The following is a 27762-nucleotide window of genomic DNA, read 5'->3' as shown; positions in this document are numbered from 1 at the left end:
TGGACTCAACAGCCTGGAAAATGTTTTATCTCATGCTCTCTGTTACTCAGTGACATGAGTAGCCATCTTGGGTGCGTTGTAAGATGAGAGTTTGATTGAGGGGAACAGGGTCTGTTTTGGAATACAAGTTGAATTATTCAGGAGGGCTCTGTGCTCTGGAGGGTTCCTTACTGAGACATGTGCTTGTTAATAACACATACACACACACACACACACACACACACACTCGTACACAACAGCCATGAGCAGGTTATGAACATGTTTACAATCGTCCAATCTGAGCACAGTGACCCTCCTACGAGATCCACAGGTCTAACTGAAGGGGCATGTGTCCCTGAGGGGGGCCTGTGTCCTCTGAAGATTCAGCCCATAATCCCACTAATCCACAGCAAAGTCTTAAATGTCCCCTGCTCCTTTTCAATGGACCAGACATTGAGGTACACTCACTCACGCATAGTACACGCTTACAAACTCTTCAACACACATTCAACAGCACACCGGGCAGGCAGACGCTCCAGTTAATGTTCATCAGGCTGTCTTGGATCGCCTCGCAGTGATTCTGGGCCAGGAGTGGTCCCTCGGAGAGCCACCTAGCCGAGAGAGAGGGAGCAGGAACAGAGACGCAGGGGGGTATTTATAGAAGATTGAGGCCTCACAATACCCTTTTTGGAGAGAGAATTATTAAGGAGAGGAGTGGAGCGAGCTTGTCCCAGATTTCTGATTAACACTGCGTGTGCGGACGGGCGCAGGGCCGGATCGGGCTGATTCAGAGGAGAGGCTCCGTAGCTCGCTCCTCCCTGACTACTCGGCTTCTCACATCATGCACTGTCACCCTTTCCTCACAACGAGGTGGGCCTGGCTGTCTGAGCGGGGCTTGATGTGGACGGGGGCGTTCTGAATCCTCGGCCCCTCTCCCTTGACCGGGGAGGCTGTGAGCGATTCAGACGTCCGGAGAGGAGATTGACAGACGGGCAGTTTGCCTATGCTATCTCATAGAGTCTGAGACAAGATGAAGAAGTTTCTACAGCACAAGAAGGGCAGATACTCCTTCCGCCAGAACAAATCGGGTCCACGTTATCCACCCAAGGATTTCTGTAAGTCTCACTGTTTCATCTGTTTGGTCAGAGCATGTTACTGTGTCAGAGCTATGGAGCCTGCCAGGAAGAGCAGCAGCTAGCTCATATGCAGTGATGTTCGACCATCTTTAGCTCAGGAGGCAAAATTAGAGTGTTCTTCTATATTTGTCTGTTGACCAATTAATGAGGTCATACAAGTTCTTGTGCTGCAGCACATTCCATGCACTGAACTGTATGTTATAATACCTCCACAATACTGTACATTACAAGGAACCCACATTGTAGATATCGTCTATTGACACATTATACACATTATCATACATTTACTGAAAAAGTCGCCTGTTGCCACAGCCCTGTTTGTTGTAGTGATGTTTTACAGGGTCTTGCAGGCTTGAGTAGCAAGGCAGACTCGGGTGCTATAGCCTCAGTGTCAGTCTTGTCCGGGCTGTAAAGGATTACATTTAGAGCGATGAGTGTGCTCCGTTCCTCCAAGGTCAAATCACTTCTTCTGCGATGACTCCCATTAGCTGCTGAGGAGTTGAATCAGGTCAGTGACCCCTGAGGGCTCCACCAGAGTTCAGCAGGGGAGGAGAGAGAGAGGAGAGGACACCGTGTTCTGTCGCTCCCGGAGTTTCACTCCCAGGCAGGTCCACGAAGGTCCATGAAGTGGAACGAGCGCGGCTCCAGGATTTAAAGTCTTCTTATTTGATCTGTGCTTCAGTCGTCATCTTTAAACAGCCGTCGCTGAATACCAATTACATCTTAGCTCTGTAGCCCTGGTATCCATCGACAGCTCAACCCTTCTTCGATCTCAGCTCTTTCATTCTGACACCCTTACATTTCCTGTCGCCTCTCCCATGCCCTCCCCTCTATCTCTTCAAAGTCCTCGCCATGCCATCATCCAATCAGGGCTGGCCAGAGGAGTTTGGCTTCCAGCTAGGAGGAAGTGGTCCCAGCTACATCCTGTCTGTGGAGGAGGGCAGCAGTGCCTACCTGGCGGGGCTGCAGCCAGGGGACCAGGTGCTGGAGATCGAGGGCAACAACGTGTCCACGCTGGGCAGCCAGGCCGTCATCTCCATCGCCCACACCCAGAGGAACATCCCGCCCAGCATCGGAGTGGTGTCACGCATCCAGCAGGTCTGAACTCTCAGTTTGTCTCTGTGTTTTTATGGTCACAGAGGTACAGCCTATAGTGTATATTTTAGGATTCTATTGTAACATCACTGCTGTTGAGATTGACTTGAAATGACAGCCTTGAAATTCTCATAGATATGTATAGATGTGTGCAGACAAATGACTGTCTTAACTGGTTCTTAATCCCACCCCCCTCTCTCTCTCTCTCTCTCTCTCTCTCTCTCTCTCTCTCTCTCTCTCTCTCTCTCTCTCTCTCTCTCTCTCTCTCTGTCTCTCTCTCTCCTCTGATTATGTCTCTGCCATTTACTCTATTGGTTTTCTCTTCCGCCCCTAGATGGACATAACGCCAGGCCCTGACGGTCGTTTTGGCTTCACCATCGTGGGAGACTGCCCCCTTCTGGTGGAGGACTGCTCTCCCTGCTCCCCGGCCGGCCGAGGGGGCCTGCGGGCCGGGGACTACGTCATGGAGGTGAACGGCATCCCCGTGAGGCAGCACGAGATGGCGGCGGCCCTGATCAAGGCCTCGCAGGGCCGAACGCTGCGGCTGGGCGTGCTCTGTCTGGGCCCACGGCAGAAGAGGAGCAGCGGCAGTCTAGAGGAGAACCAGCTGGGGGGGAAGGGGGGCGCCGGGGGAGACGGCCTGAGGGTGGACCGCAAGCACAAGGCTCTGGAGTTCAACAGGAAGGTGAGGTGAAGGGGCGTGGAGTGGGGTGAGGGAGGGGAGGATTTATAGTCCTCACTGGGGATACTGCAATCCATGATCGGTTGCATGTCGGTTGCTACTTGCAGCTGGGTAATCTGTGGTGGAATATGGTAGTTAATAGATAGACTACTTTAGCTACAATAGAGTTGTCCACATGAGCGTTTGTCAGCTGGCTCACTCTCAACAGCTGGCCCCCTTCACCGTGTGCGTGCTGTTAGTCTCTTCACCAGCCTGTTCCCATCCAAACGCTGTTTGTGCTGTGTTCCAGATTGACCAGATCTTGGGGGAGGAACCAGAGGTGAAGGAGAGGCTATTTGGTGTGCTGAAGCAGTACGCTGCAGAGAAGAAAGTCGATTGGCTGGCCTCGGTCCTCCCGGACATCCTGATCACTGACGATCAGCGCCAGCTCATCTCCAGCATCAGGTACCCAGCAGCCCTGGGCTTAGAAAGGTCCAATCCGTGAATTTCATTTCCTGAGATTTCATTCGCAAGCCCGTCCTCTTCATTCTCGGATTCATATTATCCTTACATTGCAATCAAAGGTGATTGCAGTCCATACTGGGCCTTTACCTCAGAGCAACTAAGCTGTTGAAGTATTTTTCATGTTTGTACACTAAGTCATCGAACGGTTCCTACGGTTCATTCCAGGTTGGATGCAGCCGACCCCTCAATCCCCATCTCCACAGGCCCAGTGAAAAGTACGGGTAATCTGTTAGGATTTATTTGCAATGACATTGTTAACAGGCTTTTCCTTTGGTCTATTCTGCTGGGGGAGGGATTAAGGGGTCTTGCTTTGGGACCATTAATATGGATGAATCCCACAGTGCCTTTGAGTGGGTGGCCTCCATCTGCCACAAAAGATGGACTCATGGTGGACTCACAGTCCCGTTAACTGTGGTCTCAGGGAAACTGCCGGGCTTCAGAGCCAAGGTGTAGAGTTATGTGAAGACAAAGCTTACACAAAGATGATGACACCACCCAACATCTATAGCTGCTGGAGGAGATGTGGTGGTCTCTGGTGTCTCTGCAGGAATGCTTCATTTGTGAGAAAGGCTTTGAATTTGATCTGAGGTTGAATATACAAGATACGCACATGTCCTGAAAGATTCCTTCATTATAAACTGGACAGTGTACTCCATGCAAAACTGGAATCTCACTACTAATGCCAAAACCCCCAGCACCTTTCCTTTTTAGGTTGCGCGGATTACAGATACTCTCATGTCCGAAGCCAGGGAGGGACAGGTCAACAGCTGTCATCTGATATGAAACTGCCTGCCGTATAATCTAAATCTCTAATCTGATTGACTGCCCCCCACACACACACAGATATAAACACACACACACACACACACATACACCAGTGGGGAACTGGGCTAATGAGGCAGCCACACCCTAAACCCTGATCATCTGACTGAGATGAGGAGCTAAATCCTTTTCACCCAGTGCTCCTGCAGTGACAAAGAGGTAAACAATGTTGCAATGCCTTATAGGAGTCTAAGTACAGTGCAAAATGATGGTCTGTGGTTGATTAGTGATTTTAGGGGCCCTTAATAAAGGCTGGTATCCGAAGTCATGAGAACTAAGTTGAGTTTTATCGGATTTGATTTATTGTCATGAATAATGGATGAATATTCAAATCCACTGTTATATCCTTAGATAGGTTTGTTTTTACTCTGGACTCCCACGTGATGAGATGTCGTCTTATTTGTCCTATAATAGCATCCAGTTTAAAATGCCATCTCTCTCATTCTCTCTCTCCTCTCCCATTCTTTCTGCGTAACTCGATGGATTTTCTCCTCATTATTGCGCTATAAGCTGTAGCTAGTCCGAGTGTGCCATTTCCTTTCTTGACAATGCACCATGGCAACTCTAGACCATAATAAATACTGCATAGGACCTATACCTTTAAACACCATATCTAAACCTGTGACTGCCAGTGGGAACCTGAACTGATGACTTGCAGTTACTTCAGTCATGTGTGATGTCAAGCTGCTAGAGCTGCTATGAGCTGTTTAGGGTGAGTACAGTGTGTTTATGGTTTTGCTCATATTTTGTTCAGTGTTTTCGATTTGGTGACACAGTAGAATGTAAACACGCTTTGACAGATATGATGCTCTGAATGAGAGAAACTGCCCGTAGTCATACAGATAATGACTGTCAAATGCCATCCATGTGTGTGTGTGTCTATGTGTGTGTCAGTGTTGACTAAAGGTTCATTCTGCTCTCAAACCTATCCTTAATGCAGTGTGAAATACACTGTCGCTGACTTCCAGACTTGATTAACCCTCGTGCTGCCTTTGGGTCACATGACCCAAAGGTTCATAACGAACCATTGTTGTGTTTACCCAATTTTACCCAATACAAAAACAAATAAAAATAATTTTCTTTTAACCATTCCAATGTGGGGGGTCTGAGACAGCCCGACAGTTAAAAGAAAATGCTTCACTTTGTTTTTGTATGAGGTAAATTTGTCGCAATACGACGGTGGGTCACAATGACTGATGGGTCAGAATGACCCGAAGATAACACAAGGGTTAAGCAACATCTGTGCCTTTCTTTCTCCGCTCCTGGCATATGACAGTTATGACAGCCATTATCATGTGCAATACAGCTGGTCTGTAGTCTATGTCAGTTGTCCAGGTTTTTACGACATAATTTGTTTCTGGATTGCACATACACACACAGACACAATGATAAAGTACTTGAACAGAAATAGTCTTGTCAAAGTTGATGTACTAGGCATGAGAATGAAGGAATGCATGGATGAATGGAACTGACAGGAATGTGAAGAAAAAAAACCTTGAGCAGAAGATTGTAAACCCACAGCATCTAAAAGAGACGTGCTCTGGGAGCTGCTGGAGTGAATAGCTTCACCCCAGTGACAGCTAGGTACAAAGACCAGAGAACCTTGACTCTCCGTGGAAATTCTCTACCTGCTCTTTCAGTAGAGAGTCCAGATGTTAGGGGCTGCTTTTTTGAACGACTGCCATCTTTGTGGATGTAGGAGATGTGTAGTCTGTGTGGAATGTTCGATCTTCGTCCCCATCGGCGGCTTTAGTTTTGTGAATGACTGCGGTTGCAGTTTGTGGTGTTTAGGTGATTGTGTTTTGAACGCTGCTGGTCTCATCTGGCTGTGATGGTCCTAGGACTGGTCGAGGACCTGGAGCTCAGCAGGAAGGTGACACAGTGCAACAGTAATCACTGCTTGAATATCTCAGCGTGATGTTACTGCGTATGCGCAGTCCCCCCTGACTGACCAGGTGCAGGACTGAGCGGCACTCCAGATACAGCATGAGATCAAGGAGGTAAAATGGCGTCTCTCTCTCTATGGATGTTAGGACTGAAATGAGGTCTTCCAGTTAGAATGTCCTCTTTTGACAGGTGCCACCCCCACACACACACACAATCTCTCCCCTTCATCACCCCCTCCTTCCTTCATCCTCCCTCCATCTGCCTTCTCCCCTCTTGGTTATTTTAGAGCATCATTCTTTGTAAATCAGGTCACGTCATGGAAACTCAATTAGTTCTCAGAGAGATAAGGCTGTTTTGAGTTTCCTCAACTTTTCAGATGAGATGGCTGTTTGGGCAGATGTTGCTCCAGGCCCCTATATGAACACACAGTTGTCATGGTGACAGTGATGGTTGTGAGCCAGAGGTGGGTCACTCAGCTGGTAGTCTGCAGGTATTAGCTTAGCACTGTGACATGTACATTTAATGGAATTTCTTTTATCATCATTTTGAAAAGCAAGTCATTTAAGACCATAGTCTTAAGTCTTAAGTATATATATATATATATATATATATTTTTTTTTTATAAATAAACCATAAATAGGTTAACATACAGAATAACCAGCACTACACATTGAGAAACACATGTTGAGAGACCTACATATGAAGCTACAGCACATCAGTGTGTCACTACAAATACAAGGCTCACTTAGAGATGTTGCTATTGAGCTATTGAGACAGACACAGTGCATACACACTGATACATAATATATATATATAAATATTATGAAATCAACATATATTATGAAATAAACATTTCAAGAATTTTAGTGTGTTAGTTGTTTTGGAGACTATATAGTAGGGGTGGGAATCTTTTGGTACCTCACGATTCGATTCGATTCTTGGGGTCACGAATTGATTCGCAATTTTTAATCAAAAATAATAATAATAACATTACAAAAAGATTTTTTACATTTGTGAATCGATGTGAATCGTTAGAAGACTGAATCGCGATTCAAATGTGAATCGATTTTCCCCCCCACCCCTACTATATAGACACCCACAATACAAACCGAATGACACTGAACTACGATTCAGCCAGGTGTTGAACGGCCCTTCTCCCTCATCCATGAACAGACATATGTAGTCAAGAGAATGTTCTGGGTGATATAGATCTATATTTATCCTGCTGAGTACCTTGGCAGGCTTCTGAATAGTGTCTGCCTAACATGAATATCTGCCTAATTAGTTGAACATTCCCCTATGGTGGGCAGAACTCATATCTGCTCAGAAGTTCCCTGCTCTCTCTCTCTTTCTCTCTCTCTCTCTGTCCTATTTGCTTGATTTAGCCGTAGTTGTTTTACCTACTGTTTCTGCATAATTGGCTGTTTTGCTTTTTTCCAGTCAGGCACATTGTCATAGCCGTGCTTTCGTTAGAAGCTCTTGGAACTTTCTGCCCTCGTCATTGTGTAATTGCTCGCTCAGTGGTTTTTTCTCAGAACCTCCGCTTTGGTAGGACTCATTCAGCCAGGCGGCGCTGGTCTGATTCATTGGGTTGTTGGAACGTAAAAAATAATGAGGTGCTTGGAGGGGGTCAGCAGCACAGACTGGTGTGGGTGGAAATCAGCAGCTCTAGAGCCTCCCCTTGTTTACATACGGCTGTATTTAAGATTACATCTCTAAATTGTACCACAATTCCTTTCATTTGTGGCTGAGCCGAAAATTACATTTGGATGGATGGTTTTATTTTCCTACAAACGATGTCATTAGTATTTGCATGTTGATCAGCTGATTTGTTGTTGTTTGTTTAAAACACTCTGTGTTTGTGTGTGTGTGTGTGTGTGTGTGTGTGTGTGTGTGTGTGTGTGTGTGTGTGTGTGTGTGTGTGTGTGTGTGTGTGTGTGTGTGTGGGAGGGCTGCACACTTGGCTGTGGTCCTGATCACTTACTGAAACGGTTTGTTTTGGTTGTCAGCTGTTGCCTTTAGATCGGTGGCACGGCATGTTCATCACTTGTGTTATGAAACACATATTGTGACAAGAGGTACAGTCAAATATCTTTCTACTGTACTTTGTGTCTATGGCGCAGATCCATAGGAGGTTTATATATGGGGAAGGGGAAAGATGACAAGGGGTGAGAGAGTGCAGGAGGGAAGAGAGAGAGACAGAGACAGAGAGAGACAGAGAGACAGAGCGAGAGAGAGAGACAGAGAGAGACAGAGAGAGAGAGACAGAGAGAGAGAGACAGAGAGAGAGAGAGAGAGAGAGAGAGAGAGAGAGAGAGAGAGAGAGAGAGAGAGAGAGAGAGAGAGAGGTGTAACAGTGATTCCACGCTCCCTCCCACACCTTTCCTTATGCTGTGTTCTAGCTCTCCAACACCAAGCTGCAGACTCAGAGTGAGAACCCACCGTGACGGCACATCTGATAGGACAGCCTCAGAGTCTCCACGCAGGCACCCGTCCTCCTCTCCGTCCGTGTCTCCCTCCCTCCATCCAACCCCTCCAGCTCCTGTCTTCTCCCTCATGGTCAGAGGTCCGACCGTGACCAGGGGAAGGAGAGATCAGCTTGTTGTGTTTCGTTTTACTTTTCCTTTTCAAGTTCCTGATCCCGTCTGTTTTCTTGTCCCGATGATATTTTGACGCCGACGCATCTGTCGACTCCTGTCTCCTGGAAGCGTGACGCTGCCACCGACCTTCACACCCCCTTTCACAATGGATGCTTTTGTTTCCGACACAGACAACTGAGAAGGGTTTCTGAGGCATCATCTGGGCAGCCCTCACCAGGGAGCCCCGTAGACCCCAGAGTCTCCTCCCGTCTCTGTGCTCTCTCATGCTGGTTCTCCTCTCACGATGTTCACCAGGATCTTCATCCCCAAGAAGCACCGGCAGCGCTTCGACGACGCCGTGTCTCAGAACCTGATCAACCGGATCTGCCGCAGCAAGAGCATCAGCGAGCCGGCCGGCGCCCGGAGCAGACTCCGGCGCAGCCGCAGCGAGGACCACCCCGACCGCCACCACCGGTCCAAACGGGCCAGCTCGGTCCCCCGGGACCCCGGGGAGGGAGGCGGGGGTGGAGGAGAGAGGGAGAGGGGGATCAGGAAGTCTGTGGCAGGGACGCCAGGACATCCTCCTGTTGGAGCCAATCACAGGTGAGTACGAGTGGCGAGTGTGCTCGGCCCGTGACCCCCCACCCCCCCTCCCCACCACCTTAATCTCAACCCCTCTCTGTCTGGGAATGCTCTGACTGTTTGGCTTTGGGATTAAATCTGGAAAGTGTGAAATATACATTAATCTTGTGTATTAGTCATGTACTTGTACTACTTTCTCTATCTAGTATCTCAGTATCTGTAACACAATATTTGATCACTTTCCTACATCTTTGTTGTAGCTTTTATATCCTCCAGAGTTAATTAGCTAAGTTACTGTTCAGCTCAGGGCTTGCAGCTTCCTAGCTGTCCCTCTGCAACACCAGAGTGGGATTAAGATGATGCTACTGGCTGACAAACACTCCTACTACAAGCTCAGCCTTTAAGCATCTGCACAGCACACACACACAGTACCACACGCACCCACACACTGCATGTTGGAATTTGTCATACAGTAAACGCCATAATCACAGAAGCTGGTGGTGTATGAGATAGAGACCTTGGTCGTACTCTGTGATTGGCTAAGCGTGTTGATGGTGGTATTAAACAGGCAGATGACCTCAGCTGACACAGAAAGCTACTTTGTTCTGGTAATCAGCTGGTGACACATTGCTGATACAACGTGACCACCTGTCAGTCACTTCTAATATATCTGACGTTCCTCACCACAGCTGCAGTATGATAGTACACACACATACACTCCCACCCACTCACACACACAAACACATGCACACACACACACACACACACACAGCAGTGCTGAGCCTGCAAGACATTAGATCACTTTCCTACATCTTTGCACACACACACACACACACACACACACACACACACACACACACACAGCAGTGCTGAGCCTGCATTCACCCTCCGTATGCAGTGAACCCTTCTGTATTTAGCCCAACTTATGTAACAGTCAGACGGACAATCGGGAGGAGAAGATGTGATTTTGCCATCTCTGTCCTCCTTCTCTGTTTGTGGTACTCCTGTTTACATCTCTCTCATTGCCTTGAGCAGTTTCTATGGCAACGGAGACAGCCTTCCCTAGAGGTGGTGTTTGACTTGGAGATGGCTGCATGGTGGTGTGTGTGTGTGTGTGTGTGTGTGTGTGGTGGTGTTGGTACGGACATGGGGGTGGGGGGTGGGAAAGGGTCTTATATATTCGCGTTAAGGTTGAAAACACAGCTTGGTGTCAATGTGATCTGAATACACTGTACATATTCCAAACAGTCTCTCCAATAATTATGCATGGAGCACCTGTACACTCTCTCTCACACTCTCTCTCTCTGTCTTTCCTGTCTCTCCTTCAGGACGGTGCGCGTATACAGAGGGAACCAGAGTTTCGGCTTCACCCTGAGAGGCCACGCCCCCGTCTGCATCGACTCTGTTATCCCAGGTGGGTGCTGCAGGGGCTGATGGGAGATCAGGATGTGTTCCGTTCACTGTATCCCAAGTACAGGAAATGGAGGTGTGTCTGAGTCACTGGAGGAAGGGAAGCTGGAGGCTGAACATTCAGGTCAGACAGAATTTAAAGACTAAGATGAGTGTAGGTCATACCTGGGAGGTAAACATTGTCGATGTACACTCCCTGGTGTGAGGAACATTGTTATTCATAGCGGCAGAAATGGAGGAGTTGTTATGGGGGTTTGCCGGATGTTTCTCTGTCTGGGTGCTGGAAGCTGGAGGAGGAGGAGGTGTGAGCGTGTGTCCGTGTGTGTGCTTGAGTGTGTGTGTGTGTGTGTGTGTGGTGATGACGGAGCTGCGTGCACCCACCTCCAGGGGGCTGGTGCAGGCTGACTCAGTGGGCCTCATGGAGAGACAGATATGGATCACCAGTGGGTGTATGAGATCGTGATGCACAGGCAGGGAGGCGGGGACCTCACCGCCCCCAGAGTACACTCTGGTCTCGTGTCTCTCAAATGTGATTGGCAAATGTATCTATCCATCTATCCATCTGTCAATCCATCTGTCTATCCATCTGTCAATCCATCTGTCTATCCATCTGTCTATACATCTGTCTATCCATCTATCTATCCATCTATTTATCAATCTGTCTATCCATCTGTCTATCCATCTATTTATCAATCTGTCAGTCTGTCTGTCCATTCGTCTATCTGTCCAAATATAATAATAACAACAATAAGATAATATCATGTTTTTTCTAATATTGCCACATAATAATGGCCAGTAATAAACATTGTATGGCAAAGTTCAAGTCTATGACCCTGTATGACCAGTAATGATAATATTGATGTACTTTAATTTACTACATACTTTCCTCTCATAAATCCTTCCTTCCGTCCACAGACAGCCCTGCAGAGGACTGTGGACTCAAACCTGGAGATCGGATCCTCTTTCTCAACGGGCTGGACATGAGGTTAGTTAGTGTGTGTGTGTGTGTGTGTGTCCGTGTGTGTGGGCCGGTAATCTGATAACGATACAGCTGAAAACGAATGTATAAATTGGTGTTCATCCTCGGACTCTCACAGTCATCAATACATTTCCTGTAGCCTCAAGACTTACCCACCATCTCTCCACATAAGTCCACCTCTGCAGTCATTACGATTCCAGGTAGGAGTGAGGAGCAGAGCTACAGAGGCGGTCTGTATCTCCAGGAACAGGGCGAAGGTCAGGGATGGAAAATGGGAGGACGAGCTGTCAGAGGCAGCGAGGGCAAGGATTGGTTAGAAGCAGTTCTCCTCAGTATTCTGTCGTTCATTACAGACATCATATTCAAGCCAGAGAAGGGAAGGTTGGAGGATGGTGAAGGATAGGGAATGTAGTGACATCTGACTCAGGTTCTCCAGAGGACAGAACCAGATGTCGCCTACTTTGAGGCTTGTAGGACACACCTTCTGTAGCCTCGGGAGGTTTCACCCAGACGTTGGTTGGTGGTGAGCGCTTGACAGACGGAGGTGTCTGGTCTGTGTTCTCCAGGAGCTGCTCCCATGAGAAGGTGGTCTCCATGCTCCAGGGCAGCGGCGCCATACCCACCCTGGTGGTGGAGGACGGCCCCACCTTCCATTCCCCCTCCGACCAGACGGAGCCGGTCGACTGCCCCCCTCTGGCTCCCCCGGCCGGGCCCCTGCCCCGGTCCCGCTCCCCAGCCCTCAGCTCCCTCCAGTGGGTGGCGGAGATCCTGCCCCCCAGCATCAAGGTCCACGGGCGCACCTTCAGCCAGCAGCTTGACCACCTGCTGACCGTCCAGGAGAGATACACCGTCTGCAAAGCCCTGGAGACCTTCTTCCAGCACAGGTTGGAGAGGAGGGGGGAGGAGAGGGAGCAAGGGCAGGGAGGAGGATATGGGGGGAGAGGAGGGAAAAGGGGTTGTGGAGAGGAGGGGTGGGGTGGAAGGAGGAGAGGATGGACAGGAACAAATCACCTTAGACATGGATACTATGTCAAGAAGGAGAAAAGGAGACAAAAACGGCCTTGGAGGCTTTTGATACTCTTCTACAACAAAACTATGATCTGATGCCCTTGTCTGTGTGTGTGTGTGTGTGTTCAGGAACGTGGACACACTCATCGTCGACGTGTTCCCAGTACTGGACACACCAGCCAAGCAGCTGATCTGGCAGTTTATCTACCAGCTACTGACCTATGAGGAGCAGGAACACTGCCAGGGCAAGATCTCCCGCTTCCTGGGCTTCAAGACGGCAGGTACAGACTCAGTTCACTAGACCCTGGATGTAGTGATGGATGGAGTCGTCTTATATGTTGTCTGTGTGATAAGAAAGTAGGTTACGGTGGGTTTATGTAATCAGTTGGTGTGTAACTACCTTGTGTGTAATAGTATGGATTGATGTTGTTGTTTGGAGTTATGTAAATACTGTAACTGAGTATTACATAATGCAACTTTTCCCTTGATGGTTCTGTAGTTAAATAAGTAATTACGTTTACATGTATAAGCAAATAACAAGTGAGCTTAATGAGTGTGTGTACGTTTGTGTGTGAATGTGTGTTCGTGCGTGTGTGTGTGTGCGTGTCCACAGCGGAGCCTGAGTCAGAGGGGCTGTTGGCCCCAGAGCACCATCGGAGGAGCAGCTCCATGCGCGTGACAAGCTCCTCCCACAGGAGCAGCCTCAGAGAGAGGAGCTCCGACGACTGCATCATCGGGACCCACCTGGGGATGGGTACGCTGCCTGGGAGGAGGAGTGGAGGAGAGAGAGAGGGAGAGGGAGGGGGCGGAGGAGGGGCTGGAAGAGGGGGTTTGGAGGGACACAAACAGGAGGATGGGAGGAAGGAAGGACGTGGCTGCTTGCACATACATGACTGGTAGAACACCACAGCTGTCATCCTCACTTGGATGGAATCCTAACTGAAGATTTGCACAACACGATTGGTTGAGGATTCCTATCTTAGTTATGGATTCATCCAAGGATGATCTTCAGCCTAGTAGACCGTACAGATGTCTATAGCTATCTGTGATCTGTACAGGTGTCTATAGTTATCTGTGATCTGTACAGGTGTCTATAGTTATCTGTGATCTGTACAGGTGTCTGTAGTTATCTGTGATCTGTACAGGTGTCTATAGTTATCTGTGATCTGTACAGGTGTCTATAGTTATCTGTGATCTGTACAGGTGTCTATAGTTATCTGTGATCTGTACAGGTGTCTATAGTTATCTGTGATCTGTACAGATGTCTATAGTTATCTGTGATCTGTACAGGTGTCTATAGTTATCTGTGATCTGTACAGGTGTCTATAGTTATCTGTGATCTGTACAGGTGTCTGTAGTTATCTGTGATCTGTACAGGTGTCTATAGTTATCTGTGATCTGTACAGATGTCTATAGTTATCTGTGATCTGTACAGGTGTCTATAGTTATCTGTGATCTGTACAGGTGTCTATAGTTATCTGTGATCTGTACAGGTGTCTGTAGTTATCTGTGATCTGTACAGATGTCTATAGTTATCTGTGATCTGTACAGATGTCTATAGTTATCTGTGATCTGTACAGGTGTCTGTAGCTGTGACACACTGCAGCTGTGCTTCTGCTGTCTACTGCTCCATCCTCATAGCGCTGTCTCCCTCTGCTTGTCCCACTCTGTCTGTCTGTCTGTCTGTCTGTGTCCACCTGTCTCTCTGTCTCTGTCCACCTGTCTGTCCGTGCCCCTGCCCATGTCTCTCTCAGGGATCCACGTGGAGCCCTCGGAGACCCCTGAGGAGAGGCAGTGTGGAGACGGGACCTCCTTCCCAGAGTCCCCCGACCTCAAAAACGTGGGTAGAAGCTCCACACAGCACTGCTCCATCCATCCACCCGGTCTGGACACACACCAGATTCTAGACCATGTTACCTGTGCTTTCAAACTCACCTTCATTTGAAAGTCTGCACAAAAAAAAGACTCTCATTAACGCACAGTTGACCTTTGCTTGGAAGCTAAACGCATTGAAAACCTTAGATTGTTTGGACTTAAATGCGGATGTGGCCCCGCCAATGGTGGACAAAGTTTGTGCGTTAATGAGTAACAAGCAGACCTTTGAATAAAGATGTGAAGTGCCCCAGTGTGCTAACTGCTTACACCACGCCCCACCTCCAGATGTCAGGTGTGTACGCGGAGCTGGAGGGCGTGTACTCGGGGAGGAGTGGGACGGCGCAGCAGACTGGCTCCTCCCCCGACCCCGAGGGGCGGGGCCAAACACACTCCCCCCTCATACACGCTAACACAGGTACTACACTGCTGCTGCGCTAGCACACACCTACAGTACACACACGCACGCACCCTGCAAGCAGTTGATGATGCTTTCGATTGACCCTGTTGCCACAATAACGCACAACCAACCCGTGACTTCAGACTCTCATGAGTTCCAGTAAACAGGAGGCCTCCTAATCACTGACATTTCTGATCAGACAGCAGGGATTTACGAACCAGATGGAAACAATGCGACCAGCTGTAGCTCAGCAGTTTGGACTCTGCATGAGGTGCCTCTGACTCAAGCAGGTTGCCATCTTGCTTAAATGCTGTGTCATATCCCCTGCACCACCCCCCCTCTCCCTCCCTCCCTCCCCCAGGGAACCGCAAGCCAGGTCCGTCTCTGTCGTGGAAGGAGCCCCTCCCCAGCCCGCTGTATGAGTTCTACCACCACGGCACCCTCCCCTCCCCTGGCAGCACCGACTCCAACCCATACGTCAGCCTGGAGAGCCCCCCGGACGACCCGTCCAGCCCGCTGTCCCGCCGCAGGAAGCTGTTCACCTTCTCCCGGCCCCCCCGCAGTCGGGACACCGACCGCTTCCTGGACGCGCTGAGCGAGCAGCTGGGACACCGAGTCACCCTGGTGGACGACTTCCTGCCTGGAGAGAACGACTACGAGGAGGTGGGAGAGACTGGAGACGCACACACACACTGTACACACACACTGGACACACACTGGACACACACGTACACACACATACACACACATACACACACACACTTGATCAAATGTATGTTATTATGATGATCACATCACAGGCATGGACAGGTGCGCCCACAGGCGTTGCCATGGTTTCCATAGAGAGCTATGTTGCTGGATGCACAACGGTGATCCATTTGATTATAGGGTGTGTTGAGGTCTAATAAAAAAGATGTGTGTGTATTTTTTGTCCACCATCTTCAGATGAGTTTCCTGGACGAGCAGGAGGCGAGCTTCCTGCCTCGCCAGCTCAGCAGCGCTAGCAGCGAGGACCACAGCTGCAGCAGCGAAGACACAACCTCCCTCACCTACTCCTCGGGCTCCGAACACATCCCACCGCCCCCCCAGAGCCCTCCGCCCCCGCCCCCTTTCCCAACCCCGCTGCCCCCGCCCCCCTTCCAGTTCTCCGACCCCCTCCCGCCGGTCCGCTTCTCCCCGGAGCACATCCCCCGCGCGCGGACGTCCTTCCAGCCCCATCACCCCATCATCCCCCCTCCGCCGCCCCCTCCCCGGGTCTTCTTGGCCCAGCGGCCCCCCCACCACAAGGTGCTGCCCACCAGGGAGGAGCTCCGGGCTGGTCGCCAGCTCCAGGGCACCAGGCTGTCCCAGCCTCCGCCTGCTGGCCTGGCCCCCCAGCCCTCCCGGCCCAGCCACCTCCCCCGGCAGCTCAGCCAGCCCCAACCCCTGCACCAGGCCTCCTCCATCTCCCCCCAGCCCCTCAGGCAGACCCAGCAGGTCCTACAGAGGCACCACCAGCTCCACCACCCAATCTACCAGACCCAGAACCAGTCTGTGACCCAGGGACCAGCTCCCCAGCAGCCACAGAGCCAGCCCCCCCTAACCCCCCTCTCAGATCTCCAGGCTGACAAGGTGCCACCGCCCCCTCCTCCACCCCTGCCTCCCCCATGCGAGCCTCCCCCTCTGCCCAAGTCCAGCCCCCGAGCGGGGGACACCAACCACATGAGTGTGAAGAGGCTGCGCTGGGAGCAGGTGGAGAACTCTGAGGGCACCATCTGGGGACAGGTCAGCACCACCACTAGGGCTGTAGATGGATAGATGGATGGATGGATAGATGGATGGATAGATGGATGGATGGAAGAATATAAAAGGATAGTTGGATAGTCATTAAGGAGAAGGTGTTGAACTGTCTAGACAATATGATAATTAAAATCCACATGCCAGAAAGGAGAATTGACATTTCTTGGTAAAGTATACTGCTGAAGCCCTTTGGAACAAGATACCATGAAAAATTAAAACCATATTTCTGTCTGCATCTGCAAGACTAAATGTCAACATTGCCGATGCACAAATACAATACTTTTTCATAGTGGTTGACACTTAGAGAATAGAATAGGGAGTGAAAGGAATGGTAGCAATACCAATTTCTCTCAATGCCAACAAATCCCTCCTGTCATCTCTTTCTGCCTCTCTGTCCTCTGCCTCTCTCTATGTCTCTCTTTTCTTGTTTCTCTCTCTCTACTTCTAGCTTGGTGAGGATCCTGACTATGAAAAGCTGAGCGACATGGTGAAGTATCTGGATCTGGAGTTGCACTTTGGTACTCAGCGCAGTTCCAGTAAGTTCTTCCAAACTTCTGCCCACTGCTCAATCTCACCATGCTCACTGTACCCTGTCATGCCGTGGTGCTATGCTCATCAAGCCTGTTGTTGTGTTCACAGCCCAGCTTGTTGAGACTCATGTTGACCATAATCCTGTTTGGAGCTGCTCCATCCAGCTCCTCAGCACACTCATTCTCCATTCAGGCACCATCTCCTCCTCCTCATCCACCTCCTTCCTCCTCCATCTCCCCTTACTCATTCTCCATCTCCAAACTCCTCCTCTGTCACCCTCCACCTCTTTCCCATCTGTCACTTTCAGTTCTCTCCCTCTTAAACCCTCCACGGTAGTGTGTGTGTGTCCCTCCCCTCCTGGTGCCTGGAGAACCTGTGCTGACACAGTGATTAAACCTGTCAGTCTCCCCTCCAGAGCCAGCCTTCCTGCCAGAAAGCTTTAAGAAGAGGGATGTGGTGGAGATCCTGTCTCATAAGAAGGCCTACAACGCCTGTGAGTACTGGGGCCAGGGCCAGGGCCAGGGCCAGGGCCAGGGCCAGGGCCGGGGCCGGGGATGGGGTTGGGGGTTGAGGCTGGTGTCTCCAAGTAAAATGGTACAGTAAGTGGATGTATTCCCACCGTTTATTTGAATTTTAAATGTGTAAAGGGTTTGCCACAGGCCACTGCCTATACAGAACATTGTTTTTTATTGTACCCGTGTGTACAATCACTTGAGTCCTATACTTTGCACAGCAATAAAGGGTGTCCTCCACACCCTCCTCTGCCCCCAGCCATCCTGATCGCCCATCTGAAGCTGTCTCCGGGGGAGCTGCGACAGATCCTGCTGACCCTGACCTCAGACCGCCTGGAGCCCGCTCACATCAAACAGCTGCTCCTCTACGCCCCCGATGACGACGAGGTCAAGCAGTACCAGCAGTTTGACCAGGACCTCACCAAACTCAGCGAGCCTGACAAATTCATCTTCCAGGTAATCAGATGGAGCAACACTCCACAAAACGTGAATCCCTATGCTACAAGACTCAATAGTACAAGTTTGATTCCAAAAGTTTTTCCCATGAGATCTGGCAGGTGGAATGGTTTAAAATGCCAGTTTGGACACTTGAACTCTCCGATAGGCAGTTACAAAACGATCGTAACCCTAAAACGGCTTGTAACGACTGTGGTACTTGTGTTTGTGTGTTAGATGTTGATGGTACCTGAGTATAAGACTCGTCTGCGAAGCCTCCACTTTAAGAGCACCCTGCAGGAGAAGACTGAGGAGATGAGGGCGGGGTATGAGTGTATCTACAAGGCCTCCGTGGAGCTTCGGACCAGCAAGAAACTGGCCAAGATCCTAGAGGTAACATCGCTCGCTCATTGCTGGAATTATTGATTGGCTGACTGGTTGGTGGCCTGGTTGTGGTCTGTTGGTTGGTAAGATGGATGTCTCTGCCCACAGTTTGTTCTAGCGATGGGAAATTACCTGAATAACGGTCAACCCAAGACCAACAAGACCACTGGCTTCAAGATCAACTTTCTCACTGAGGTATCTGTACGAACCTTGACTGTGGAGTCTTGTGTTTGGTATTAGAGTCTGTATACAGAGTAAGACTGCGATTCTATCTAACTATTTCTTCTACTTTTCCTTCTGCTTTGTAGCTCAACACCACTAAAACAGTGGATGGAAAATCCACTTTCCTGCACATTCTGGCCAAATCACTATGCCAACACTTCCCTGAGTTGCTGAACTTTGCCAGGGACCTCACAACTGTACCGCTGGCAGCCAAAGGTACAGTAACACAAACACCCAGACTCACTCTCCCTCCTTCCCGACTTTAATTCCTTGAGGTCACTTTGAGATATGTGTCAGAAAACGTTCTAAAATCCCTTTGGGTATCTGGAAAGGCGTAGTTGTACATTGTTTTTTTGTTTGTTTTTTTCTCCAGTGAACCATCGAGTTCTGAAGGTAGAGCTGAATGACATCCACGCCACCATCCAGGAGATCAGGACGGCCTGCGTGAAGATCCCTGCTACACCCGAGGACCACTTTGCCAGCATTATGAGCGTATCCTTCCACCCACAAATAGTCCCTCAGAGAAGGTTCTCCTCTTTGACCAGTAGAAAAGTTGATCATTGGTAGCTTGGGTGCTACTCATTGGGACTCAGGTTGTATAACACAAATACATCAGAATGGTAACAACAGAATGGTGGATTGGAAGTCAAATGTGACCCTAGTTTGACCCTTGACCCTGGCGTGGCAGGGCTTTCTAGAGAACAGCCACCCAGCAGTGCAGTCACTGGACTCGCTGCAGCTGAGGGCCATGGAGGAGTTCTCCAAGGTGGCATCCTACTTTGGAGAAGACAGCAAGACCACCTCCACGGAAGCCTTCTTCGCCATCTTCGCTGAGTTCACCTCCAAGTTTGAGGTGAGACATTGGATGGCCTTTCAAAAAACGGTTATGTGTTGGTCAAGAACTGGAATCCTTGTGATTTCTAAAGGACGTTAGTAATCACAAATGTCCAGGGTGTGCATTTCTAAACTGTTACAGACTCAATGCATGGCCCTCATACATATTTCTGTTTCCAGAGAGCTTTGACTGAGACACAGGCTACAGACAACCCTCGCAGTCCTCGACTCTCCTCCCCCCTAGCCTGGTAAACACATCCAGTGGAGTTCTCCTTTCTAGCCAATTGTCTTGCTAGCCAGGATGCCACCGGCCAATCGGCTTCTCTCCTTCACTCTGCTCTCCTCAACCAAAGTGCCAAGATCACACAGAGACACTGAGAACCACTGGGACAGAGACCACGTGACACTACCAGAAATATATTAAGAAAGACTCCAGAATACATCATTCTAAGATCATATGATTTTATATTTGATATGACTATATTTGAAATAAAGCGCTTTGATATAGGCTCCTGAAGTATATTAGACGTATATTAGGCATGAGATGATTCAGAAGCACCTGAATATATCTAGAATTGACATGTCTGACAAGTGGACAGGTGAGTCAGTGGGTTGAATATTTACAGACATGCACAGTGAAACGACACACTGTAGATTTACATCCCATCATGCGGATCATGTACATCAAATCGGCTGAACTTAGCTCACCATCAATCCTCACCATGGCATGACATGTACTTTGAGTATTATGTAATAGAACCTTTGGCAGGTTTCTGGTGCAAATGCAGCCCTTCTAACACCAGTGTCTCAGCAAAACAACGAAGGGTGATATCAAGCTAATCAGTCTCTCCTGATCCTTATATATCTTAATCATATCCATGACATCTGTCATACACATTTCACATACATTGTGATATCACTGTTTCTTTAGTTTTTAGAATTATTTCATTTATCAGATCTTTTTTTTCTGTCATTATGAAACTGATGTTCCTACCCTCAACCATCTCTTGTATGAGATCAGTATTTCTTCTTGCTGCACAGCTTTTCAGGTTACTAACAGAATACAGTGTTAACTATCTGTCCAAATCATTTGCATGTTGGTTCAGGTGTTGTATTTTATGTGGAAATAAATTGTGCATCTGAAATGATTTATTTACGTAGATGAAATTGTTTACTTTCTCAGAAATGTATATTGAACAAAAATAATTGCATCGTGGGTCTACTTAAATTGATAGATAATTTATTGAAACATTACTTTTATATGTTTTCTATGTTTTAACTGAAAGCATCTTGTTACCGTCCTGTATTAAATCTTTATGTTGAATATTTGCTTTCGACACAATTGTAGCCTTTCGCTTGACTAAATAAACATTCACTTTCTCGCGACTACTGTCTCTTTTCTGATACACTCGTCGGGTGATGCTGTTGCCATAGTGAGCTTCGTAAAATGGCCGGAAATTCTCTGCCCTCGACTTTAGCTGCCAATGTTTGCGTGAACGTATATTATAACGCATACAAAAACTCATTGTTTGCCGACTACGATAAGCAGAAATCAAATGACAAAGTAAGTCAACATTATCTGTATGAAAAGCCTTATTTGAGCTAATTACTCACTTCGGAGTGCGAGTGCACTGACCCTATTAGTGTTCAACATATTCTAACCACACTGTTTTGTTGTTTTCAAGAAAGAATTTGTTCACAGATTGGTGTATGTGGCAACTACATCTTCACAATTTAACTCAGAAGAAAAAAGGACCACTATTGGAGGTAATTCCTTCACAAAAAAAAAATATTGGAGCTCTGCAACACAACGCCAGTGGCATCAGCTAGGTCAGATGGCTGAGCGGTTACTGTAGGGAGTCGGGCTATTAATCAGAAGGTTGTTGGTTCGATTCCCGGCCGTGCAAAATGACATTGTGTCCTTGGGCAAGGCACTTCACCCTACTTGCCTCGGGGAGAATGTCCCTGTACTTACTGTAAGTCGCTCTGGATAAGAGCCTCTACTAAATGTAATCAGCTGCCAGCTTTTAATATTAGGCCTATATTCAAATGTTACTAGGTTACAATTGAAGTATGCATGGCACACACTATGATATAACTGTAAAGTTGTTGCAGAACAATTGCTACACAAAAATATTTTAAAATCGATTATATAGTCTGAATGTGGTCTCAGTAAATAGTAGTGCTCATGGTATCTCACAATAAGGATAATAATAATGTGATAATGAACCATGCATTGAAATTGGTTTAATTGACTTTTAAATAACTTTTATATTCACAGAGTACTACGATGGTTTTTTATCAAAGTTTCAGAAAAACACACAGACTGAGGGAGTTACTGGTGTCCTCCTGTTGTATCCTAAATGTATCATCCACGTACTAGAGGTACAGCCTCCTTGATCAACTAGGTTAGTCTTAGAGGTTATAACCCTCATGTAGACAATGTTTAGGACTTCGCTACCCCTATCATATGTTTTAGGCCTTTCTTTTATTTGCAGTCCTCTGCAGATGTTCTGACACTGCTCCTGAAAGATCTAAGCAACATGGAGCAAAATCCCAGGTAATATCTCCTTCAAGTTCAGCATACTTCCCAACCAAGAAATCGCTGATGTTCCTCAGTCTTGCTGATCTCGTGCCCGTCCTGCTGCCTCTCCCTCTGCCCAGCTCTCCTCTGCAGCAGGGGAGGATCCTGGTGACGTCTCACATGATCCCGAGCCGGCTGTTCCCGTCGTGGGGTTACCGTTTTGTGACTCCGCCCCTCAGCCTGCAGGACGCCTCCCTGCAGGCCGAGCCTGTGGAGACACTGGTTCCTGACTGTCTGGCCGTCATCTACAAGCTCTGTCTCCGCCTGCTCAAACGAAAAGTACGCGAAGAACCCTCTCCTCTCTCTCCAGCCCCCTATAACTGCCTATCCTCCCTGCACCACATGCAGCTAAGCTGCGATCGGGTCTTGGATTGAGATGGCTGAGGGGCAACGTTGACATTCCTGTACTACAAAACAAGTTAGTAAGTTTCCGAGGTGTGTGTGTGTGTTCAGCAGGACACCTTCCCAGGGCTGGATGTCCAGGAGCAGGCTTTGGTTCTTGAGGAGGACACCGTCCTTCACCTCTGTCACAGTCCCGTACTGCGCTCTCCCTCCACCTATCTGGAGGTCTACACCAAGCCCCAACACATCCTCATGGACTCTGGTACAACCCCTGCCCTTTAGGACCTTTGTGTGTGTGTTTAGAAAAGGGACAGAGAGAGGGTGGGGGGGGGCAACAAGTACTGAGATTTAAGGGGTGCGAGAACAAATGTGTGGCAACACTATAAACACAGGTTCTGTTTCTCCTTGTAGAAATTGTGTGGCCAACCCATCGTAGGCTATGCTGGTAGCTGGCATGAAGAGAAGTTTCCTGACAATCCTTCTATCCTGTTATAGTACATCCCCCGATTATACCCTGTCTTACCAGGAGTAGTGAGTACGCAACATAATATAGACAACACAATTCCATTTTATTCTTATATTTTATTTTCTTTGGAAAGGAGTATAACCAAGCATTCATATTACATTTTTATTTCATGAATCAGCTCAACAATCTGCATATAAAACGACCGAGCTCCAAATGCAGGACTGTCTTCATGTCTCTAGTTTCATGGCATTTGTTCGTTTCTTGGTGCCTCACTAGGGAGTCCTCTATGCTGAAGGATAAGGCAGCGAGGTATGAGAGAGAGAGAGATAGAGGGCAGGAAATACCAGCAAGACTAAAGGCATGATTGTCGCTGAAAAACAGTACATATAATGAACTGATTTCCAGGACAACTAACGCATCCAAGACGTTGCTATTGGTACCATAGCGGGCGGTTCACCAACCTATCCCTGCATTATATTCAAGGCAAAAGCAAAACTTTACACACACAAATAGAAAAAAGCTGGCCTTGGACAATCTAACACCACCTCACCACTGAGATTTTACAATGCTTGTAAACCCAGCTCAGAGTGTTAGAAAGGAGAGTCTTCCACATGGAAACCTGTTCACCAAGAAGCTCTCCTGAAGATGCTTTCAATGGCATTTTGAATCATTTTGAGGGATTCTAAAGCTATCAGCTTAAATGAAGAAACAAAAAAAAAGCGTGTATATGCGCTTCAGATCACCTTTCCCTACATTCACTCAAAGTCATTTTAATGCCCCAGCAACATCAGAGTAAACATGACAAATAGAAAGGCAAAATATTCATCGCCTACAAAGCTAGAACATACAGCATGTAGGGTAACACAAGGATCCTACCACTACTAGCATGTACTGTATGCTAGCAGTGCTAACACAGTAAGGCATGATCCAAAAGACTGCAGTTTACTCAAGCCACAGGGAATGGGTCTTTTGGAAGAGAAACATATACAAAAAAAACAGGTGAAAAGGAGGAGTTTCATAAAAAACAGGTATGGAAGTGGTCTGATCTGACTGGAAACCTGCAGTCACCAGCTACACTTTCAGAAACAGACATGTTTGTCTTTTCTTTTTTTTTGGTTTCTACAATTTCCAACACATTTCCTGTGCTTGAGAGACAGAAAAAAAAAGAAAAAAAAGTTATTATATATCATAATCTAAGGCCTTGGTCAATAAACAATATCAAAATCACCTCATACCACTACTGGTCTTGTCAATCCATAGTTGCCAACCCACACCATGTCCCTTCCAGGTGCAATCCCATCCAAATACATAGTTCCATTTCTCTCTGCATCTTTACTGTAACTCTTAATTTCTGTGCGTCATCCAGTTAAACAAAGCTTCAGCGTTGGCTTTGTCAATGCAACAGAGTGGCAGCTATCAAGTACACGACTGGAGCAGGAGCTGAAACAGGGCTGCAGTGTGTGTGTGTGTGTGTCTGTGTGTGTGAGAGAGAGAGAGAGAGAGAGAGAGAGAGAGAGAGAGAGAGAGAGAGAGAGAGAGAGAGAGAGAGAGAGAGAGAGAGAGAGAGAGAGAGAGAGAGAGAGAGAGAGAGAGAGCGAGCAGCTGAGGTGTGGCAGTCAAGGGGCGGAGGGTGGTGCTGGGACACAGGCGGAGGAGGGAAGAGGCAGGACCGGGCGGGGGGGGGACAGGAAGGTGCGCTTGATTCTGAAGCCGAGCGCGTCCCCCTCCTCACAGGACGGTGCTCTCAGTGTCCAGCTCAGAGTCTCTGTGAGAGGGCACGGGGGCGGCCGCCACTGGCTGCTGGTCCACAGCGAAGTCAGGGACGAAGGCTCTGGTGAACCCCTTCAGGGAGAGGGCGGGGTCTGATGGACGACAACACAGGTCACCCAGGTGGATGAGGACACTTTCTGACATGCACAGACCTTCTATGAGAACATGTTAGTGTGCCGTGGAGAATGTACTGCTGTTATAGAATGTACTACTCTTGTCAATTTCCTTTGAAAAAGGCCTTCATGTAGCCTAGACTATTCATAACAAATAGTGTTGGATGTTAGTAGCCTAGGCAAGCATGCGTATCATTTATCACATCATGTGCTCATCCTCCATGCTACGTACTAAAACAAGAACATGTAACGATCGCACAAACAAACAGGTCGACAATACATCCAGTGACTTCATTCCGTCAACATGGTGAAGCACGTGGCTTCCTCGTTGGCTTAGAGATCAATGGAAAGGTCAGAAGGTTAACCGCTTGCGAAAACACAGACGGCGTTGTTGTGTCAGGCAGCGTGCGAGCGGACACTCATCATGGGCTTGCTACGCGGCCTGGGGATGACATCAAGCGGAGAAGGGGAGCTTCGACAAGCCAGTCCGCAGAGACAGACCATGCTGAGGCTGTGTCGTGGTGGAGCGGAAGGGGAAACGGACGTGCTTTGTGTTACAGGCTCCATTTGAGCAAGAAACATTTGAATGTAATTAAAATATAAAAAGTTATAAAGAATGAAATTTGAATGAGATTACTGAGGAAGATTGACAGCTCTACGACCCACTGGCTCCTGGTTCTAGCACTGTGTGGACTACAGATGTGGCCGTTATCAGCGACAAGCTTCGTATTCATTAGTACACAACTCAACACAATACTAACAGTAAAAATATATATATATATCTTAGAGTTGAAGGCTTTGCAAAAGACATACAGGAAGTTGTACTGGATCGAGATTGTAGAACCTGACTGCTTTTCAGACTCTGAGATCTGTTTGACATTTGCAAACACAATATGATGCTTGTCATTTGCAAACCCTTATCAAAATGTTACTGACATTCAATGATTGGGTAATGGGAGGTCAATGACTGATAATCAATGGTAACCAAGGTAAACCATTTGCAAACACAATATGATGCTTGTCATTTGCAAACCCTTATCAAAATGTTACTGACATTCAATGATTGGGTAATGGGAGGTCAATGACTGATAATCAATGGTAACCAAGGTAAACCGGAGCAGGAGGGGAGGGTTTAAATGATGATGATGAGGATGATGTTGTCATTGTCGTGACGGGGTTGAGCACAAACAAACCAAACAAAATGATCGTGCAGGAGCTGCTAGTTTTAAGGATTACTGTAACTACAAACCTCTGTCACAAGCGATCCTTAACCTGTGAAGGTATTGTGACATGCCACTTATTAGAGAGAGAAAGAGAGAGCACCTCTATGGTGCTACTTGGTTAAATAGGCAAGACTCAACACATACAGGAAGAAAGCGATCCTAACAGTATTACATTGTGCGAAAACATGGAATGAGCAAGAAACCATGATCAAATCTGATCTTACGGCAGCAAATATGGATCCAGATGTAACCTATGTGCCTCATGTACTGAAAATAAACGAGCCAGCTGGCTGTCCTCACCCATGATCTTGTATGCCGTGCTGCAGAGGCCGTTGGTGTCGCCGGCAGGGTTGGGGGGGCTGCGGAGGAGGGGGGATGCTGGGCCTGTTCCTGGGCTTGGGCACCGGCCGCGGCCTGGGGAGGGATCCTGACTGGAAGGGCGTGGCTGAGGGGGCGCCAGGGCTGTCCTGGGGGGCAGAGGACGGCGGGGGGGTGTCTGGTGGGGTGGGGGTGTCTGGAGGGGAGGGCTCCGTCCCGAGGGGGTCCCCTTGGGGCTGGGGGAGAGCTCTTGGCTGGGGGGGGGGGCTGACCTGCGAGGGGGGCTGGGGAGGGGGGTGGTTGGGGGCCTGGATGTGGGGCTGGTTGTTGGAGTGGCGTCTGGGGATGGCGCAGGGCTGGGCCGTGGGGGAGGTGGGGAGTGGCTGGAGACGGGCCGGGGGAGAGGGGCTTAGGGACTGGGCGGAGCCTGGGGAGGGGTTACTGGGCTGGCCTGGAGGGGGGTTAGCTGGTTTAGGAGGGGCGGGGGCTGGTTTCTTTGTACCTAGAGGAAGGAGGTACAACATTAGAAGCCAACGTAAACGCCATCACGTTTCCCCCGGTGGTCCTACATCAGCCCGGTGCATGAACAAACCAGCATGGTCCCAGGACCGTGGTGAGTGTGGAGGATTAAGCCTGGCTGGGGCTCACCTCTGCGCATCATGTGAGGACTGGGCCCCATGGGTCCGGCCCCGGGGGTCCCCACGCACAGCCCTGAGGGGTTGGCGCCGCCTGTGTGCCCCCCCTCCCGAGCCGTTCCTCTGGGGAGGGGGGGTGGAGGTGAAGTCGCGTAGCTTTGGGTTGCTGGACACATGGGGACAAGACCAACACGACACAAGACCTCAGACCCAGTTCACTGGGTTCCAAAGAACCCCCCCCCCCCCCCCCCCGGAAAACAACCCTAAACAAATAACAAATAAAACATACAGACTTCCTCTATGGCCATGCGTTACAAAACAACCATCGTATTAAGTCTTCCCTGACTATTGCTGTGTGTGCGCAATTTCCCCCTTTCAACCCAGGCAGATAACAGATCAATTGAACTATCTGTCTGGATCGGAGGAGCCTGCCGATCAATAGAATCCTTTCACGGAACGATTCAAGAGGCTCTTAAGCAGCGAGGGGGGGGGGGGGGGGGGGGGGGGGAATGGTGCCCGACATCTCAGGGCAGCTCAGTCCGGTTCTGCTGACTGCGCCGTTTCAGAGCGCAGGGCAGAGTGGTTGAGAGGTTGAGGAGGATGAGGGGTCCTTAGAGAATGCTGGAAATGACAGCAGCCATTGTTGTGGTGTTCCTGTGGGCTGCCCTGAGACGTGCCC

At 48.7% G+C, this 27762-nt stretch overlaps 3 protein-coding genes across 10 annotated transcripts; 2 read left to right on the top strand and 1 right to left on the bottom strand.

Annotated features, from left to right (window-relative positions):
* The first annotated feature begins 450 nt into the window (after nucleotides 1-450).
* grid2ipb (glutamate receptor, ionotropic, delta 2 (Grid2) interacting protein, b) lies at nucleotides 451-21011 on the top strand. 5 transcript variants are annotated; one of them, XM_062475446.1, is made up of 23 exons: nucleotides 452-1094; nucleotides 1960-2213; nucleotides 2545-2895; nucleotides 3182-3336; nucleotides 9000-9287; nucleotides 10595-10680; nucleotides 11592-11661; nucleotides 12222-12539; nucleotides 12793-12944; nucleotides 13277-13417; nucleotides 14418-14503; nucleotides 14824-14953; nucleotides 15297-15598; nucleotides 15881-16699; nucleotides 17163-17250; nucleotides 17661-17738; nucleotides 18017-18213; nucleotides 18430-18585; nucleotides 18685-18771; nucleotides 18885-19014; nucleotides 19172-19290; nucleotides 19487-19651; nucleotides 19813-21011. In XM_062475446.1, the coding sequence occupies exons 1-23, from the start codon at nucleotides 1010-1012 to the stop codon at nucleotides 19882-19884; spliced, it is 4329 nt and encodes a 1442-aa protein (XP_062331430.1). In that variant the 5' UTR covers nucleotides 452-1009; the 3' UTR covers nucleotides 19885-21011. The 5 variants fall into 5 exon arrangements, 4 of the variants coding, with proteins under 4 accessions (XP_062331430.1, XP_062331429.1, XP_062331432.1 ...); XM_062475445.1 differs by having other exon boundaries at nucleotides 17649-17738; XM_062475448.1 differs by lacking the exons at nucleotides 452-1094; nucleotides 1960-2213; nucleotides 2545-2895; nucleotides 3182-3336 and adding an exon at nucleotides 4749-4930.
* Nucleotides 21012-21067: 56 nt separating this feature from the next.
* Nucleotides 21068-23355, top strand: LOC134031361 (testis-expressed protein 47-like). 3 transcript variants are annotated; one of them, XM_062474960.1, is made up of 7 exons: nucleotides 21068-21196; nucleotides 21335-21399; nucleotides 21914-22017; nucleotides 22131-22192; nucleotides 22297-22495; nucleotides 22670-22820; nucleotides 22970-23355. In XM_062474960.1, the coding sequence occupies exons 1-7, from the start codon at nucleotides 21189-21191 to the stop codon at nucleotides 23005-23007; spliced, it is 627 nt and encodes a 208-aa protein (XP_062330944.1). In that variant the 5' UTR covers nucleotides 21068-21188; the 3' UTR covers nucleotides 23008-23355. The 3 variants fall into 3 exon arrangements, with proteins under 3 accessions (XP_062330944.1, XP_062330943.1, XP_062330942.1); XM_062474959.1 differs by having other exon boundaries at nucleotides 21074-21196; nucleotides 21318-21399; nucleotides 22673-22820; XM_062474958.1 differs by having other exon boundaries at nucleotides 21074-21196; nucleotides 21318-21399.
* On the bottom strand, nucleotides 23121-27756 carry LOC134031360 (uncharacterized). Of its 2 annotated transcripts, XM_062474956.1 has the most exons (4): nucleotides 27097-27756; nucleotides 26431-26950; nucleotides 26157-26179; nucleotides 23121-24886 (listed from the first exon to the last, which is right to left on the bottom strand). In XM_062474956.1, the coding sequence occupies exons 1-4, from the start codon at nucleotides 27257-27259 to the stop codon at nucleotides 24753-24755; spliced, it is 840 nt and encodes a 279-aa protein (XP_062330940.1). In that variant the 5' UTR covers nucleotides 27260-27756; the 3' UTR covers nucleotides 23121-24752. The 2 variants fall into 2 exon arrangements, with proteins under 2 accessions (XP_062330940.1, XP_062330941.1); XM_062474957.1 differs by lacking the exon at nucleotides 26157-26179 and having other exon boundaries at nucleotides 24746-24886.
* Between the last annotated feature and the right edge of the window lie 6 nt (nucleotides 27757-27762).

This window comes from Osmerus eperlanus, chromosome 12, assembly GCF_963692335.1.
Source record: "Osmerus eperlanus chromosome 12, fOsmEpe2.1, whole genome shotgun sequence".
In the NCBI taxonomy this organism is placed as follows: domain Eukaryota; kingdom Metazoa; phylum Chordata; class Actinopteri; order Osmeriformes; family Osmeridae; genus Osmerus; species Osmerus eperlanus.
This window is presented reverse-complemented; position numbering and strand designations above follow the sequence as displayed.

Excerpts from the sequence above, each read along its gene's own strand:
- grid2ipb (XM_062475445.1), top strand. The coding sequence starts at position 1,010 with ATGAAGAAGTTTCTACAGCACAAGAAGGGCAGATACTCCTTCCGCCAG. Across the intron at positions 14,504-14,823 it reads AGTCCCCCGACCTCAAAAAC|ATGTCAGGTGTGTACGCGGA; the intron begins GTGGGTAGAAGC and ends CCCCACCTCCAG. Across the intron at positions 19,015-19,171 it reads TGTACCGCTGGCAGCCAAAG|TGAACCATCGAGTTCTGAAG; the intron begins GTACAGTAACAC and ends TTTTTTCTCCAG.
- LOC134031361 (XM_062474958.1), top strand. The coding sequence starts at position 21,080 with ATGGCCGGAAATTCTCTGCCCTCGACTTTAGCTGCCAATGTTTGCGTG. Across the intron at positions 21,400-21,913 it reads AAAAAGGACCACTATTGGAG|AGTACTACGATGGTTTTTTA; the intron begins GTAATTCCTTCA and ends TTATATTCACAG. Across the intron at positions 22,821-22,969 it reads ACACATCCTCATGGACTCTG|AAATTGTGTGGCCAACCCAT; the intron begins GTACAACCCCTG and ends TTCTCCTTGTAG.
- LOC134031360 (XM_062474956.1), bottom strand. The coding sequence starts at position 27,259 with ATGTGTCCAGCAACCCAAAGCTACGCGACTTCACCTCCACCCCCCCTC. Across the intron at positions 26,951-27,096 it reads TCCTCACATGATGCGCAGAG|GTACAAAGAAACCAGCCCCC; the intron begins GTGAGCCCCAGC and ends TCCTTCCTCTAG. Across the intron at positions 24,887-26,156 it reads AAGGATCGCTTGTGACAGAG|ACCCCGCCCTCTCCCTGAAG; the intron begins GTTTGTAGTTAC and ends GTCGTCCATCAG.